General features: G+C 41.0%; 1 protein-coding gene across 3 annotated transcripts; it reads left to right on the forward strand.

Moving 5' to 3' along the window:
* The first annotated feature begins 2,775 nt into the window (after window positions 1–2,775).
* Window positions 2,776–15,501, forward strand: ANKRD22 (ankyrin repeat domain 22). Of its 3 annotated transcripts, XM_063339226.1 has the most exons (6): window positions 2,777–3,038; window positions 8,970–9,161; window positions 10,934–11,041; window positions 11,365–11,442; window positions 12,322–12,420; window positions 13,195–15,407. In XM_063339226.1, exons 1-6 carry the CDS (start codon window positions 3,018–3,020, stop codon window positions 13,270–13,272), a joined length of 576 nt encoding a protein of 191 aa, XP_063195296.1. In that variant the 5' UTR covers window positions 2,777–3,017; the 3' UTR covers window positions 13,273–15,407. The 3 variants fall into 3 exon arrangements, with proteins under 3 accessions (XP_063195297.1, XP_063195296.1, XP_063195295.1); XM_063339227.1 differs by lacking the exon at window positions 11,365–11,442 and having other exon boundaries at window positions 2,776–3,038; window positions 13,195–15,421; XM_063339225.1 differs by lacking the exon at window positions 2,777–3,038 and having other exon boundaries at window positions 8,910–9,161; window positions 13,195–15,501.
* Window positions 15,502–15,568: the final 67 nt, after the last annotated feature.

The following is a 15,568-nucleotide window of genomic DNA, read 5'->3' on the forward strand; positions in this document are numbered from 1 at the left end:
TTCCCAAGGTATCCTTGGCCTCTGAGCACATCCCTGATCATCCATAGGCTTGGAACAAGAGGACAAAGGGGAATACGTGTGTTCCTTTGTCCTTTGCAAATGCTGTAAAATACAAAAATAGTGTTCATTTAAGGAAATGGTCTGTATAGGCTCTTCCTTTTCTTTCTTCCCAAGTACTTTTGTGGTTCTCATAAATTTTCTCACTGCATTTGCCAGATGATTGATCACCTGTTGTTTAGGCAGCCAGGTATGGGAAAGAAGCCAGCTGTTTATCAAATGCTTTATCAAATGCGTCACACAGTCACTATGCTACTTGGCCAATTTTAAATTAAGAATTGTCATATAGGATAATACTGATTGTGAAAATGCATACGTGTTTCGGCAAGTTTGTGCAGATGTACAGCCCCGCTGACTTTTACAGGACTGTTGTCTTACACATAGTGCAGTTCCAAAATGTGTGCCCATGAACTGATTGTGGGGAACAGGATCTTGGGCAAGCTATGATCAGTCTGCATGAACGATGAGCTGCTGGAGCTTAGCCACAGCATGGGCTGTAACAGAAGTAACCCAGTAGTGACCATATGAGCATCAGGAGGCAAGGGGAGGGCTGGGAAGACCTGCGTTTTTCATGTGATACCAGCGGTTCACTGAGTTCGCCTTAAAGTGATATAAAATACAGGCTCCAGTCCGTGCCATGGAGGGGCTTCTTTGTGCTTGATGGAGCTGTTGAGTTAAACCTTGAAGCAGAGGTGCAAGGGACCTGTGCAGTGCTACAAGGATGTTGTCCGAGTAGCTAACCGTCTTCAGAGGGGAGGTGTAAGGGGTGAGTGTTCCTCTTGTCCAGACACGGGCCATTCCAGGACTGCATGTTTTGGGATTACATATTTCTGAGGACTGTACTGCACACACAACTGCAGCAGGCCATAGATTTCTTTCCTGAGAGTGGTGTAACTCATGCCATTTGGAGCAATATCATTTATAGTGCTTGGATATTTAAGAGACAAATGTTTTTCCATGTCTTTTATTGAATGTACTGTTTTGAAGTTTAATTTATATTTAGTTTAAAAAATGAGTTGCCCTTGTTCTTTCTCTGATGAAAGCCCTTCTGGCAAACTCTTAGTTCACATCTGGCTCAGATGAAACTTTTGAAGTGTTGTTAAATTGTTTCAGGAAGTTGGAGTCTAAGTAGGTGACAGTTTGCCTAAGCATTGAGTCTTGGCACCTTTTGGAGAAAAAAGACTTACTCAAGAAAAGATTAAGATTTTCAGGATTCAAGTCCCTGTTTATAAGCATGGTAAAGAACACTAGAGCAATATGTGAAACAGAAGTGGACCTGTGGCTACATAAATTTGTATGAGTCTCATACCTCGTCATGGTTGGGCTGCTTATCTGTTCTCAGCTGAAGCTCTGATGAAATTAATCACTTAAGTGATTTTCAGAAGGGCCTGAGATGTGATGCTGGATTAAGTGGTAATTTACACTATCTTGGGAAAGGAGTTGCCTGAAGCTATTGCTGTGCTCTGTGGAGGAGGGTGTTTTGTTTTTATTTATTTTTTTAAAATACTTTTCCATGTTACCATGCGTTTATATATTGGTGTTAGGAGGGGATTAAGTAAACTACTAAGTTGTTATATGTAACAGCTGAGCAATTTGAGGTTTCTTTCAACAAGTTGTAGTTTATAAATTCCAACAACCTGGCAAGTTGATGTAGGGGGTTGTCTGTTTCTTAAGGTTTGGGTGTGAAGGAATACCTTTTTGGTGTTACTCACTGCTCCATGTCTTTAGGCCAACAGAATATTCACCACATGCTGAAAGATCAATCTGTTGGGAGGATCCTAGTGAGGTTTATCACAGGTAGGTATAGTGTACGTTTCTGTTGCAAGCCAACCTAATTTTCGTCAGGTAAACAGCCATCAAAAGGGTTAGAACTGGTGCCAGCAAACTAATGCTACAGTCAGTGGTGCTATACTACTTTATCCAGAGAGGGACAGAGATGTTATAAGCAATTTTCTATGGCCCTCCAACCCACTGGAGAATAAATATGAAAATTACGGAAATGAAAGTTCTCAAATGAAAGACAGGGGGCTTGGATTTAAAAAATAAAATAAAATATACTTGAAATACAGGAATGTGGATTTAAACTATAATGGAAAAAAAGATCTTAGGATGTCTGCAGCCACTTGAAATATGCATGCCTCACTTGGAGAGACTGTCTGAGTGTAGTATAGAAATACTATCAGCATCTTGTCTTCAGAGCCACGAGCACTCAAAGGGGATGGTGACATCAACAATAATTCTCTTCCCAAGGACGGTCTACTGCAACTAATGTGTAAAATTATCAGGTTATAATATGAACCATATTCATTGTTTGTCTGGGTGAGGAAGAGGAGACTGAGAAAAAGGTGATGAAAGCAGATGGCCTATTTAATAAGAGACTGAAGCTAATTATACTGGAAACTCTCATTAAAGGTGTGGGATCTAGTTGCTTCCCTTTTCCTGGTAGGTGTGTGAGGCGTTCTTGCAGAGGGCTTGGGATATGCTTCAGTCAGAAGCAGCTTGGGTGGTAAACTAGCTGCTGTTCATAGTTACTTGCTTTAAGTTTTAGGTTTCATGCCTTTTTTTTTTTTTTTTTTCCCTTTACCCCTCCCTTTCTTGGCTTGTGGAACTTTCTTCCTCTCGCTCTCCTTCGTCCCTTCCTCAGCCTGTTTTGCTACTTTCCATTTTAGGCAACCGGAGCCTGTTATTGCAAAAATTACAAAGGAAAATATTTCTCTGTTGTAACTTGTTCTGTCAGTCTCCTGTAAGCTGCTGTTCTCACGTTTACCTCGCTGGGTTGGGTTTCTGAAGACAATTGTTTCATGCTACCAGCAGAAATAACTCAAAGGAAATGTAGTTTAAGAAAGAGTGATACTTCTAAGTTAAATATTAACCAGATTCAAACAAGCTCAAGAGCATTTCAAGTGAGGTTACTTGTTGGGCTGGTGAACAAGAACGAACTCAAGCAGTGAAGAATAGGCATGGGGATACTCTATTCGGAGGTACGTGACCATTTTCTACACAATAACTGAAGCTGTTGAAGATTTAGATATTCACTGTGTTTGGTTTGTTCCCTTCACAGCCTCCCATACACAGGCTTATACAGATCTGGAAGTTCTCTTCCTTTGGAAATGCTGTACTTTGGCTATTAATTGACAGAAGTACTGTTCGTAGGAAAAAAGAAAATGCAATAACCAATGTAATTATTATGACTTCACAGAGAAAGCATGCGTTCAACGTTTTTTGTTGTTCTGTGTTGAGATCAAAATGATCCTGAGCATGGTGCAAACAACAGAAAACTCGGCAAACAACTCCTTGGCTTATGTTGAATATAAGTAATAAAGCAAATGCCTAAGGAAACATTATCCCCCACCTCATGACTGTTTTAGGAATGTGATTTTTTTTTTTTTTAAATTCTTATCTTTATGGGTTTGTCCCCAGACCATGGTCCATTTAGCATACCCCTGGATTTTAGGATAAATGCTGCTACCTGAACATATTCATTATCTTATAAACTTTCCATTTGTACACTTGGGAAGAAATGAGGATTTTAGTCCTTTTTGACTGTGAATACAGTGGATTGCACTGCTGTTTCTTTTTCTGGAGATAGCATTACATAGCTACTCCTTTAAAAGGTTTCATTTCTATGCTGAAAAGCCCCCCATTTTATTTTTAAAAGGCTATTCAATGAAATCAACTATCTTCTCCTCTTTCAGTATTACAGGGAGCTTGAATCTGTGCATTCATAAGGTGATGGGCTGAGTAGGCTGCAACACATTCCGAAAGGATTTGTTGCCTCTCTTCAGATCTACTACTCAGATAATATTGTACAGTGTCATCTAGTTTAATGAAAGTGGTGTTTAGAGAATGTTCAAATGTTGTCCATATCTTCCATGATTATTAGTTAATATTCTCATATACATTAGCTTTCTTCTTTTAAAAAAATCTGAGTGAGATATAGTTTTCTGGGTGAAGTATGGTTCATTTATAAGTGACAGAAATCTACAAAAGTGCAAATAAGAAAGTGTAAATTTTATTTTCTGAGGAGTGTGGATTGGATACTAGTGCATTCCTCAGCATCACAAATATGAAGTAGACCCTCTTGTTTAGTTTGTAGCATGTCTCTGGATGACTCTTAGTGGATTGGTTCACAATATCTGGATGTTATGAAATGATTCCTTTTTGTCTAAACAGCTGCAAAGCATGGATGTAATTTAAGCAATCCCCTGCAGTTCTCAAAGGAGGAAGCAATTATCAGCTGAAATTGCTCTCCCAGTTGCAAAACTGGTTTACCTTAGCCTCCTCTCTATTAGCTGAATGCTTTGTCCTCAGTGCTGTGCCTTTAACCTTTATTTCATGTGTGGTAGAACTTGAAGAATAGCTCATGGTTTATTACTACCTCAGCAAAGCTAATCAGAGGGAGATGCAAGAAGCTCTGAAAACAAGTAGAGAAATTCAGATGTGGCAGTTCATCTGCATCTGAGTAAATTACCAGGTCCAGATTTCAATCACATGGCCCACAATCGATTAAAACAAAAACACAGTTGTGTAGAGGTATTGTCCTCCTTCCTGATGGTGAAAGGTTTTTTTTACTTTTCTTATACCCTTCTTTTTTGATCTTGTAACGAATGATCTCAGCTGTGAAAACACTTGCCTGTCCTCTGACTACTTCTCACCTTTACTCAAGGCTCAGATACTGAACAATGAAATCTTCTTCTGAAGGGCTTATAGAAGAAGTGTTTGTAGAAAGAGAGATTCTAATCCAGCTATAGAGCTTTTGCTGTAAAACTGCATATTCAATTTTCCTTTGAACACCTGACTTGGGTGAGCATCACTCAGTCGTTGGCATATCTAATCCTCAAACTCTAATTTTTTTTGTCTCCAGTGTCTGCCCGTTGCTTTCTTCAGTTGGGCAGAGCCATGTGCTCTGGTTCATGGAGAATCTGAGTTAGTTCATGGTTAACCATTATTCCGTGGCAGGGAAAAGGCACCACCAGTGGGGCTAGGAGTTTGGTGGTGTGATTCTTCTGCACAGCTGAGCCCAAGTCTGAGACATGAACTTTGGATTCTTCTGATACTGCCTCCATCTTGCATGTGAAGCCCAGTCATTCTGAGTACATATCTCATAAGTTTATTTCCTTCTTGTATATGATGGGTGAATAACAATAATGTAGTAACCATAAAACGAATCACAAGCTGGTTGTTAAGTTACATCATTGCTGAGGTGGTCTCTTAACATCATAGAAAACTGAGTGAGGGCTTCCAGATTTTTAGAAAAGCTTCCATACTTTTCTGTAAGCATAAAGGAAATGCGTTTTCTCGGATTTTGGATGGAAGCTATTGTTTGTACATAACATTGCCTTAACTCTACAATTGGCCTCACTGTTGATATTCTAGACAGGTGCTGTCTAACTGTGTGTATGTGAGAAACTCTATCAATTATCTTCTGAGCAAAGTTTGGAGAATTGTTTAAAATAGACTTAAGCATAGTTAGCCCTAATTTGGGTAGAGCTGCCAGAGTGGCAACCCAAAAAAAATGAAAGGAGGAAGAGGGGTTTGTGGCAGAGGCTTCACAACCACAGAAATCCTTTCACACTCCTCAAGCTCCAGGCTGTAGCCAGTCAGGTTTGTGTCCATTCTGCTGCTACTGCAAGCTTGTTTTGGAGCTTTGCTATGCACATGGCTAGAAATCTCTTTCTAATTTTCATGCTAAATTTCTTGGCCAGATACACACACACACACACACACACATATATATATATTTATATATATCTGAAGGGTGAAGCTGGAGAGGGACTTTTTACAAGGGCATGTAGTGATAGGGCAAGGGGTTATACTTCAAACTAGAAGAGGGTAGATTTAGATTAGATATTAGGAGGGAATTTTTCATTATGAGGATGGTGAGGCACTGGCACAGGTTGCCCAGAGGAGCTGTTGAGGCCCCATCCCTGGAGGTGTTCAAGGCCAGGCTGGATGGGGCTTTGAGCAACCTGGTCTGGTGGGAGGTGTCCCTGCCTGTGGCAGGGGGCTGGAACTAGATGATCTTTAAGGTCCCTTCCAACCCAAACCATTCTATGATATATGACCTTTTTTAACTTGTTCCTTGAAATTAATTGGCTCTTCTTCTCTAATACTTATTTCTTTAATTTATCTTGAAGACTCTTACAGCCCTGTCTCTTTTCTTCCTAGCCTAGCTTAGCAAATCAATCTTTCTTCAGGCTCTGCATATTCCTCATGTGTGTAGAGGTTTCATGTTCCTGCCATAGTCTGATCTCATTTTTGGACCCAGATGTCAAGAACTGTGTCCACTATCCCAGTTAAGTGCCTTTTGTCATAGCTTGTGTCTCTTTCTGAGAAAGACTTTCTAATACAACATTTGCCACTGGTTGCTGTTTCTGATGCCTTTCTTACACAGATGACGGATTGCCACCTATTTGTAATTTTTCTTATCTTTGTTCTTCCCTAACACATTTTCTCTGAAGTCCTATTGATATCAAAATAATGAGCTTATTTATATTATATTATTTGGATTTGCCTTACTTTAATGCCCTGCTACTATGTTTGCTCCTTCAAGGAGTCATGTTTGTCAATTTGGGAGGTGTATTACAAGTCTGATATATGGGACTTTTCACCATTCTTTGACTAAAAGAGGCCTTTTCTACAATGCAAACCAGCAGAGTGAATGTGGACCTCAAGAAAATCCCATAAAATCGGGAAAAAAAGGTTTTTTTCATTTGTTTAAATACAAATGGAACATACTAATGTGTGAAAGAGCCAGTTATACAAGGAACTTCCACTGCACTGGAAAAATAATAATTAAAAAAAATACTTTTGATATTTCAATTAACCAAGTGTTAGCTGGTGAAATGGATGAGAATGGCTTCTTTACATTTTCTGTATCCAGGATGTTTGCTGAAAACAGCCAGTTTCAGAAGGTAAAAGAGCACGTGTGTTTCGTGTGCTGGTCTCTGCATGACTTCACTCCCAAATAATGTAGTCTCTTAGGGAGTGGTAACTAGTCATGGCTCTAGAACTGGGTTCAACAGTAGTGTAAGGTTTAGAAAAAGATCTCGTGGGTCAGCGGAGTATCAGTGAGAGATGCCTTGGGCTTAATGGTCTACTGAGTAAAACTCTTTGAGACAGTACAGAAAGAAAAGCACAAAAGCGTATCATTTGCAGCGTGTCATTTGGTGACATGAGCTGATGAACTGGCAGGAGTCAGACTAGGAAGGAGCCAAATTGTATGGTAAATGGCTGGCATTTGAACAAGTGTTCAATCAAACAAGTCTCCTGCATCTTTAAATAGGCAAAGCAATTCTTAAAAGCACCAATAGTAGGGAAATCGGAGGTGCAGACAAAATCCACTTGATCTTCTCTTTCCCGGACATGAAGATACTGTACTAGTATATAGTGACATGACAGAGAGTGAGATTCTAGAGCAAACTGATCATTTAGATGGCACCAGTGTGCAGGTCACTTGCACCAAGAGGGTTTTGAAAGAGGGATTTCTCCTCAAAAATTATTAAAACAGTTCTGGTTCTGAAGGAGCATATAACAGCAAATAGCACATGAAGGGTTTTAAAAGCATATAGACAGATGATGCAAATTTACAATGTTACATGTATTCTTTTTAGATTTTTTTGTCTGATATAATTAAAAAAACCCCAACAACAAAAAAAAGCCAACCCCCCCCCCCCCCCCCCAAAACTGAGAAGTGGTACAAGGTCTGGCAGACATATAAATACTTTCTCTAGAAAGGAAAGCCACACATCTTATGCAGCTGTCCAGAAGACTGGGCAGCAATGATGCTGGAGTTAAACTTGTGTTGGAGGTCAAAGTTTGACTGAAGTGGAAGTGTAAATAAGGAGAATCTTTCTAATGTGTGTGTGGGGGAAAGCTAACTGCAGGGGGGTGAGGAAAGGGCTCAGAGTTCAGCACTAGATCTTGTTCATGTAGCGTATTTAAGTTGTGATAAAAGGAGGATGGGAAGGAAAAACTGCAGATAATATTTAAAGAAAACACTTATCCTGGAAGATGGTGAATAAACCCCTCAATAGTGAAGACAGATGAAAAGAAAGAAACTATTCTCTTTTCGACTGGAGAACTTCAAATGCTACCAGCCTGACAGATTTCCCACTGTTGTTTTCTGCCTGTATTAGGCCATTAGAAACCTGTAGTACTCCTGTCACTCTCATCCTCCCCTTAGTCTGAGTTCTTGCAGCTGGAGAGGGAAGGAATTGCAGGTTAGGTCACAGGTGTGTAGAAATACTGAGCAAGGGTTTGAACTGCAAGCAGTTCTCAAAAGCCAAGGAGGATCTGAGCTGTGGGCATACATGCCTGTATTTTTTAGGTATGAAGTTTAACGTGAAGCCCTAGAAAAGAAACACTGTGGAGGCTTTAGTTGGTTTGGGGGTGTTGGTTTGTTTTGTTGGGTTGTTTTTTTTGGTTTTTGTTTTTTAAATTTCTGGCTCTGCTTTCACCTGAAGTGTGGTTCTGTTCTGGGAATTGATGAGTCAGAAGTGGTAGCTCTTGTTCAGCAGTGTTCATCCAAAGGGAAAGCCTGCCGTAAACTTAGAGAGGTGTGGGCTTGTCAACGCTTGCTCCTTAAATCAACTCCTATGAGGTCAGAAGCCAGTCTTTTAATGGCTGCAAATGAATCAGATTTATTTCTTGGATTACAGACACATCATCCAAATGGTGCAAAGTTTATTCCACTGTTTAAGGGCTGTGACTTCTCAGGCTGAGGGCTGAGAGCTGCTGTGTGGCAGCTGCAGGAGAATGTCTTACCACCATCTTCTGGAAGTCACCTAGAACTACAATCTCTGTCAAGGCGGCCTTGGTAATGTCTTAGAATACGCAAGTAGTAAGTCAGAATGGGAAGAATGGATGTTTTAGTGAAACGTGTGCTGATGAATATTATCTTCTCTCTTCAGCCCATTTGTCAGGCAGCTTATAATAATGATTTCAATGAAGTTCAGCTCCTTTTGGAGCGCAACAGCAACTATCTGAACGTCCAGGACAGCTTCGGTGGAGACACCCCTTTAATTTGTGCGTGCAAACAGGGAAACAACAGGATAGTTAGCTATCTTCTAAAACGAAGTGCTGATGTCCACCTCAGAAACAAGGTAAGTGGACACTGACTCCTCCTTTGCAGTGACTGTTCTTTCAGGTTTTTGGCGTGTGTGTGGGAACAGTGGCAGTGCTGCCAAACCTGAGGTTTGCTTCCAACTAAGTATAGTCACCAAGTTATAATTTAATAAACCTTTATGCTTCTGTTTTTCCTCCTTATTTACTTTACTAACTTGCCATTGCACACAAGACAATAAACATTGCCAACCTGAATTTCTCTCTGTGTTCACGTTCCCAGTTCAGGTAAGGCTGCATGCCACCCCCAGAGAGTTCTGCCTGCTTTGCCATGCAGCACTCAGCGTTCATCTTGCCCTCCAGCTTGTATCTCTCCCTTCTGTAGCTTTTCTTTTCCCTCTGTCTTTTTCTTTACCCTGGTTAAAAGGAGGGTCTGAAGGAGAGCCTGTCTGTCTCTCACGTGTCCCTGAGGAGAGACTGACTCTGTGAAAACCTTCTTTATTCCCTCTGCAGACCTGCTTTTGTCACATAGTTGGGCACATAATAGCGTGCTGGGGGGTGAGGAGGGAAATCTTTGTTCTTCACCTGTTAAAAAACCCTACCTGCCTTGCACAATAGCTGTGGCTGGCTATTTTCCCTAGGGTGATGAGGAAGTGTGTTTTTGTGGCAGATTTCCTTGTAGGTTACGAATACGAAGTAACCGAGAGATGCATGTTCTGGCTTCATTACTAATTTATTCTTATGATGGTAAGGGTGATAAATAGCCAGGAAAACCTCCCCCACAATGCTGTCAGTTCTATTGTATCATCTCATATGCCAAAGCAATGTTTAGCAAGTTCCTACGCATTTGTGGGCTATCTTATATCTCTGGTTTCCAGTCCATTTGTTTATTTCATAGAAGGGCAGCAAATATTCGTGAGGTCAGTGGCATATTTTATCCTGTCTATTCTTGATGCGCATGGCTTTCCATCTTACCTCAGAGCCCTTTTGAAAGGGTTCAGTATTTTGCAGTAAGAGCATTCTGATTGCTTTGGCAACCATTTGCTAGCTGTGCCTGGATTTCTTAAATGCCTCTCTGCTTCACCTTCACAGGTGGAATGCTTGACTGTGGTGCTCAGGACTGACAATGGGGAGCAGAGGATGGCACAGAAACACTTCTCTGCTTATTTTGGGCCCCAGTGTAACACTGTAACCCTAGTTTGTCCAACTCCAGTTAGATAACCTGCAAGAGGTTGAATGCCAGTGTTCTATAACGCACAGGTTAAAAGCTCTACCCTTTAGTTGCTTTGGTACACTTAGTATTCAAAGATTTTCTTTTTTTTTTTAAGTTCCCTTTTTATTAGGAATCTGCTGGGGATGTTGCTAATTGCCTGTGTTTCTCACACATGCCAGAGGAGATGCCATAAACTCTCATGTCTTTGCTTCAGTAACCATCACCTCTATAAGAAGAAGAGTCGGGGGGGGATTCTTCCTGCTGATTTAACGTGCTGGGCAGTGGTACCAGCCACATGAGATGTCTGCTATGGCCTCTTTCCCTCTGCAGCCATGTCCAAGTTTGCAGACCTACACATGGATCCCTTTGGATCCCACATCCTTCTTGCATACGTAGCCCAGTTTCTGTGAGCCTAAATGTGCTTCTTCTTGAAGGAAGGAAAATGCATCTGTCTGTTTCTGCTTGAAAAACAGAGAAATGTTTCTAGTAGATAACCTAAAAGAAAGCTTGTGAAATATAAAACGGTCTACTACTGTCAATATTAAACAAATATAATCAGATCACTGAATCTGGTACTAATCAGAGTTACTTTGTGTTTAGAAAGACCGCACATGTCTGCATTATGCTGTGAGAAAACGGTTCACCTTCCTTGACTACGTGCTCATCATAATCCTCATGCCGGTTATGCTTATTGGATATCTTCTCATGGTGAGTCTGGATGAAAGCAGGAAAACCCCATACCTTTCCTTTTCCCCTTTCTCACGGCAGTATTTCAGGCCAGGAGCCTGTATAGAATATGGACTGCTGTTTTTAAAGCAAAGACTGATGGACAGCAACAGAAGAAGCAGGAATTTTGCTGTGAGTATAGCTAGGGAAGGAGCAGAACTGTATCACTGCATCAGTCTGGCATTTGTAGAAGCCAGATACTCTTCTTTTTGGAAAAAAACAAACCAGTATTTATCCCAAATCTACTTAGTACTATATGCAGATGAACTGTCTTACTGTGTTACTCTCCCCCTTGCACCAAACAGATCTCAAAGACTAAAGAGAATGAAAACCTGATCAAGATGTTGCTTAGAGCTGGAGTGGATGTTAATGCTACAGACCTTGTAAGTGGGTTTATAAAAATGCAAACGTGGTTTGTATGCATACAATAATACTAAAAACAGACTTCAGAATCTTCTGGCAACATAGCCCTGCTTTCAGAGTAGGATCAGGGACTGAACTGACTGTGATGTATTGGGAGGATTCAGTGTTTCCCCTTGATACTTAGGCAATAGTTTTGTAATGTACGCAGAAATAATTCTCCACTGATCAGCTAATTCTCCCTTTGTGACCAATGCCATCTTAATTAAACCCAGCTTGCCTGGGTTCTCTTATGTATTAAATACCTGATCATGTAAAGATTCTAGTGATATAAGGATCTGAGTTTATCATCATTTATGAGTTCTTGGACTGGAGCAGATTTGTGGGCAAGAGTCGTGCCAGAGAGAGAGACCCTGTGTCTTCTCCTGATCTTCAGAGTGCCCTGATCTGCCATGCGTAGAGTTCTGTATCCACCAGCCTGCTTGTGTGTGGTAAAGAGCTCCTCTGCTCTAAGGTAGAAAAGGAGAACCCCCAACTTTATCAGCAACCAAATTCTAAAACATTGAAGTGTGAGCAAGCAGTATAGCTTAAGACGTAGTTGTTGAGATAAAGATCGTGGAATGTTCTGAAATTAGTAAAGAAGTATTGGCTTCCTGCTGAAGGTATCATCAGACCTGTTTTAGCAGCTGCATCCCAGGGAAAGAATGATTTTTCTTTTGTTCCTGTTGCCCTTATGAGAATGTATTTGTTTTATTGTGTAGCGTATTCTCACAGAAAATGATACATGTCTCTCGCATCCAGCTGTTAGGATTATCAGTTTCCCCCTACAGGTAGCTGTACTTGCCTAAGGTCTGCTAAAGAAATAGTAGAACTAAAACTCATCTGCTTCTGTTCCCCTTCAGTCTGGTAACACAGCCCTTCACTATGCTTGTGAAACGAAAAACCAGGCAGTCATTCCTCTACTGCTTAAGGCTCACGCAGACACTTCTGTAAAGAATCAGGTAAGAAGGTTGAAGTTGATAACAATATTTCCTTATCATAATGGTGAACCAGTATGTTGAAGGCCTTAGCTGGTGGGCACCAGTTTGAAAAAAGGGTGCACAGCTCCCCGGTAGCACACTCGTTTGCTGTGTGGTATAAAGCAATGTTTGGTCCATTGCCTTTGTTGGCAAGAGCAACCTTAAAGTCCAAATCCTTCACTGCTGGATTTCTAACAGTAAACACTGCCTACACATCCACTGGATCGCTTAGCTATCTTTATGGTACCTCTTCTTAACTCAGAGCTGCTCTACAGTTGTTCCTAAGATGCAGGCTTCAGGGGAGTGGTAAGAGCCTTCCTAGATGCTTTTTATGCTACTGGACACCATTCTTCTGAGAGGAGTTAAGTCAAGCTGCTTCTGTCATCAGAAAAGCTCAAATGTTGTCCAAATAAATACTGACCTGGGAGCATCTGCATTACTGAGTTGAGGAGAGCAATGTATTGCCCATGTTGCTCTTGAAATCAAATCTTAGCTTAGCTCTGCACTGATTTTGGACATTAGCCCCAGGAAACAGTGGAATGCCTGTCGTTACTGGAGGGGAGGGGAGGACTCTGCCCACGGCTTCAGTGAGAGCAGTACTGGACCCAGCACATTCTGAAATCTTTGTTTTAGAGCAAGGATGTGACTGTGAAACTTACACAGCAGAGCAATGCATCTGGGTGGAAAATGCAGGAAAGCTCTTTGTACTTGACCTGTATCTGTCATATTGCAATGTATTTCATCCGTTTCTTTCAGGATGGGGAGACTCCCTTAGATATAGCAAGAAGATTGCAGTTCCACAACATTGAAGGCATGCTAAGGAAAACTTCCTAGTCATCAAGGACTCTTGAACATGCAGAAAATTACCTCATCTGGCAATCCATCTTGCACAGCAGCAGGAGTCCTGCAGAGGGTTGAGCGCTGTTACTTGATAAAGACTTGGTCCAAATCCACCCATTCCTTGCTGCAGACTTTGACTATTTTGTCTGAGACTTCCCAGTACCCCCACAGCAGTGTGGGCTGAAAGGAGTTCACTTGCTTTTACTAAGCTGTGAATGATTACAATACTGTTCAGAATATTGCCCTTCCCATCTGCTTCCACAGTTTTATTACTTGACTTGCGCAGACTGTGCATTTTGAAAGCTAGCTATAATATTTCTGGAAGCCTAAACATTGCACGTGACGGCTGGCAGCCAATGCAAAAGTAAAATATCCTTTAGAGTGTGTGTTACTTGTTCTGTAGGGGATACACTTGACAACTGAACAATATGCCACAGCAGTTTATACAAAGTCTGGCACCCTTCCTCATTGTATTTCTCTTCTGACAATGGGAGTGACTGGGAAAATAAGATCTCTCAGTTTAGCACTTCCTTCCATCCCTGCTACAAGTTTCACACACCTTAATTCTCACTGTGTTGCTACAAGGGAAGGATTATCTTCTCTCTCCTTTTTTTTTTTTTTTAATATAAGAAACAGCAAGAAGAGTTTCAATGAGTTGCTGGAGACCACAAAGAAAGCCAATTCCCGGGTTGCTTTAATGCATTAAGAAATAATAATGAAAATATGTTTGGCATGGTAGAAAAACAAGTCTCTCGACTACCTTTCCAATATAAACTGTGTACTAAATTAAAAAAAAAAAATCAATAAATGAAATGCTGTTGATGGGAACCAGATGTATCCTTCCCATGGGATGGGACAGGATAGCATGCTTTTCAGAGTGGTGCATGCAGCAGGGGATGCATATACCCAAATAATAATAAATTCATGAGTTTTCCCTTGCGTAGATGAAAGCAGAAGAAAACCTGCAGTGGTAAGCAATGCATTAATGTGGCCTGGCGCTTTCTGATTTAATAATGTGGCAATAACGGGGAATCTCCTTTCAAGTGCTGCTGTGTCTTGCTTTCTTGGTCTAATGGATCTTTATTTTTGTTGACAGTTTTGGCCATTTCCTGTAAGCTGTCATGAGTTCAGATGATAGATGCCATGATCAGCACTGTTAATGGCTGCTAGACTAGGTGCATGGACAAGCTACTGTATTTTTCCTGTGTTGCAGAACACGCATATATTTTTCAATGTAAGTATTCTGTTGGATGCTGACTCCAACTACAAAGGATCTTGGTTGGGCAATATAAGCTCAAGGCCCCACCTAGGAACACCCCAGGAAACAAAGCTGTCCTGAGCCTGTAATAATGAACATTTTGGGTGTAACCTGGGGACAGACACTCTTACCTACCAGATCAACTTGTGGGTGAGTAGATGTGTGGCACCTGCATGATAATGAAGATGCAGCCTCTTTGGGTTTAATGGCCAGAAAGGGAAAACAGCTGACTGCTTTCCCACACTGGGGAAATTGCTTGAACAAAGAATGGTCAAGACAGAGTTATGTAAAAGTCAAACCCAATGGCTCAGAGTGCTTGCAACACCTTCATTGTTAGTGCCAAGAATAATTCCTGGGGTGGGAGCTGTATTTCTTGGAGTACAGCTTGCCTGATGGGTCTGTATCTCATTCCTCAGTTGCCATCCATGGCCTTTGAAGCTGGGGGGTTTAGAGTGCATGAACAAGCCTTTGGGTGATGTGTAAGCATGGAGGGCATCAGAACACCTCTATGAGTTTTTCTGAATTTAGATTCATTGATGGTTGTAAGTCACCTATTGCCTGCCCAGTTTCTTGTACCTGAAGATCTCTTGGTTGTGGTGATACTGTAGGTAAATGTAAGAAGATGGAAAACAAAAAAAGCCAAGTTGTTTGTCAAGTGGATAAAGGATTTAATTTAAACAAAGGTCAGTTGTACTTCAACAGAAAAATGAGCAAATCCCACTTTTGGGTCTTTATGGGAAGACAAAAATTGGGCATGGGAATATCTCTGTGGGGTACACAAGGTATATATGAGAACAACAAAGTTTGGGCTTAGGAAAATCAGTCTTGTAGAAATAAAAGCTGTCCAAATTAAGGGATCCCTGCAGTGTGTGCTCAAATATATTCGTGTTTTCAACTTTCATACCTATGCACCTCAAACTTCTCAGGAAGACAGCAGTCACAGTAACACCATGGAAAACCTCAAACTATGAGGAAAGCAAGAAACAAAAAAGTACAGATAAATACCTATACTGGTATCTGTTGTGCGTGTCT

Source organism: Chroicocephalus ridibundus, chromosome 6, assembly GCF_963924245.1.
Source record: "Chroicocephalus ridibundus chromosome 6, bChrRid1.1, whole genome shotgun sequence".
Classification (NCBI taxonomy): domain Eukaryota; kingdom Metazoa; phylum Chordata; class Aves; order Charadriiformes; family Laridae; genus Chroicocephalus; species Chroicocephalus ridibundus.

Bases quoted from the DNA above. Each gene is read 5' to 3' on its own strand.
- ANKRD22 (XM_063339225.1), top strand. From the start codon at position 8,910: ATGGGAAGAATGGATGTTTTAGTGAAACGTGTGCTGATGAATATTATC. The intron at 9,162-10,933 runs GTAAGTGGACAC...CTTTGTGTTTAG, and splicing joins ATGTCCACCTCAGAAACAAG to AAAGACCGCACATGTCTGCA. The intron at 12,421-13,194 runs GTAAGAAGGTTG...CGTTTCTTTCAG, and splicing joins ACACTTCTGTAAAGAATCAG to GATGGGGAGACTCCCTTAGA.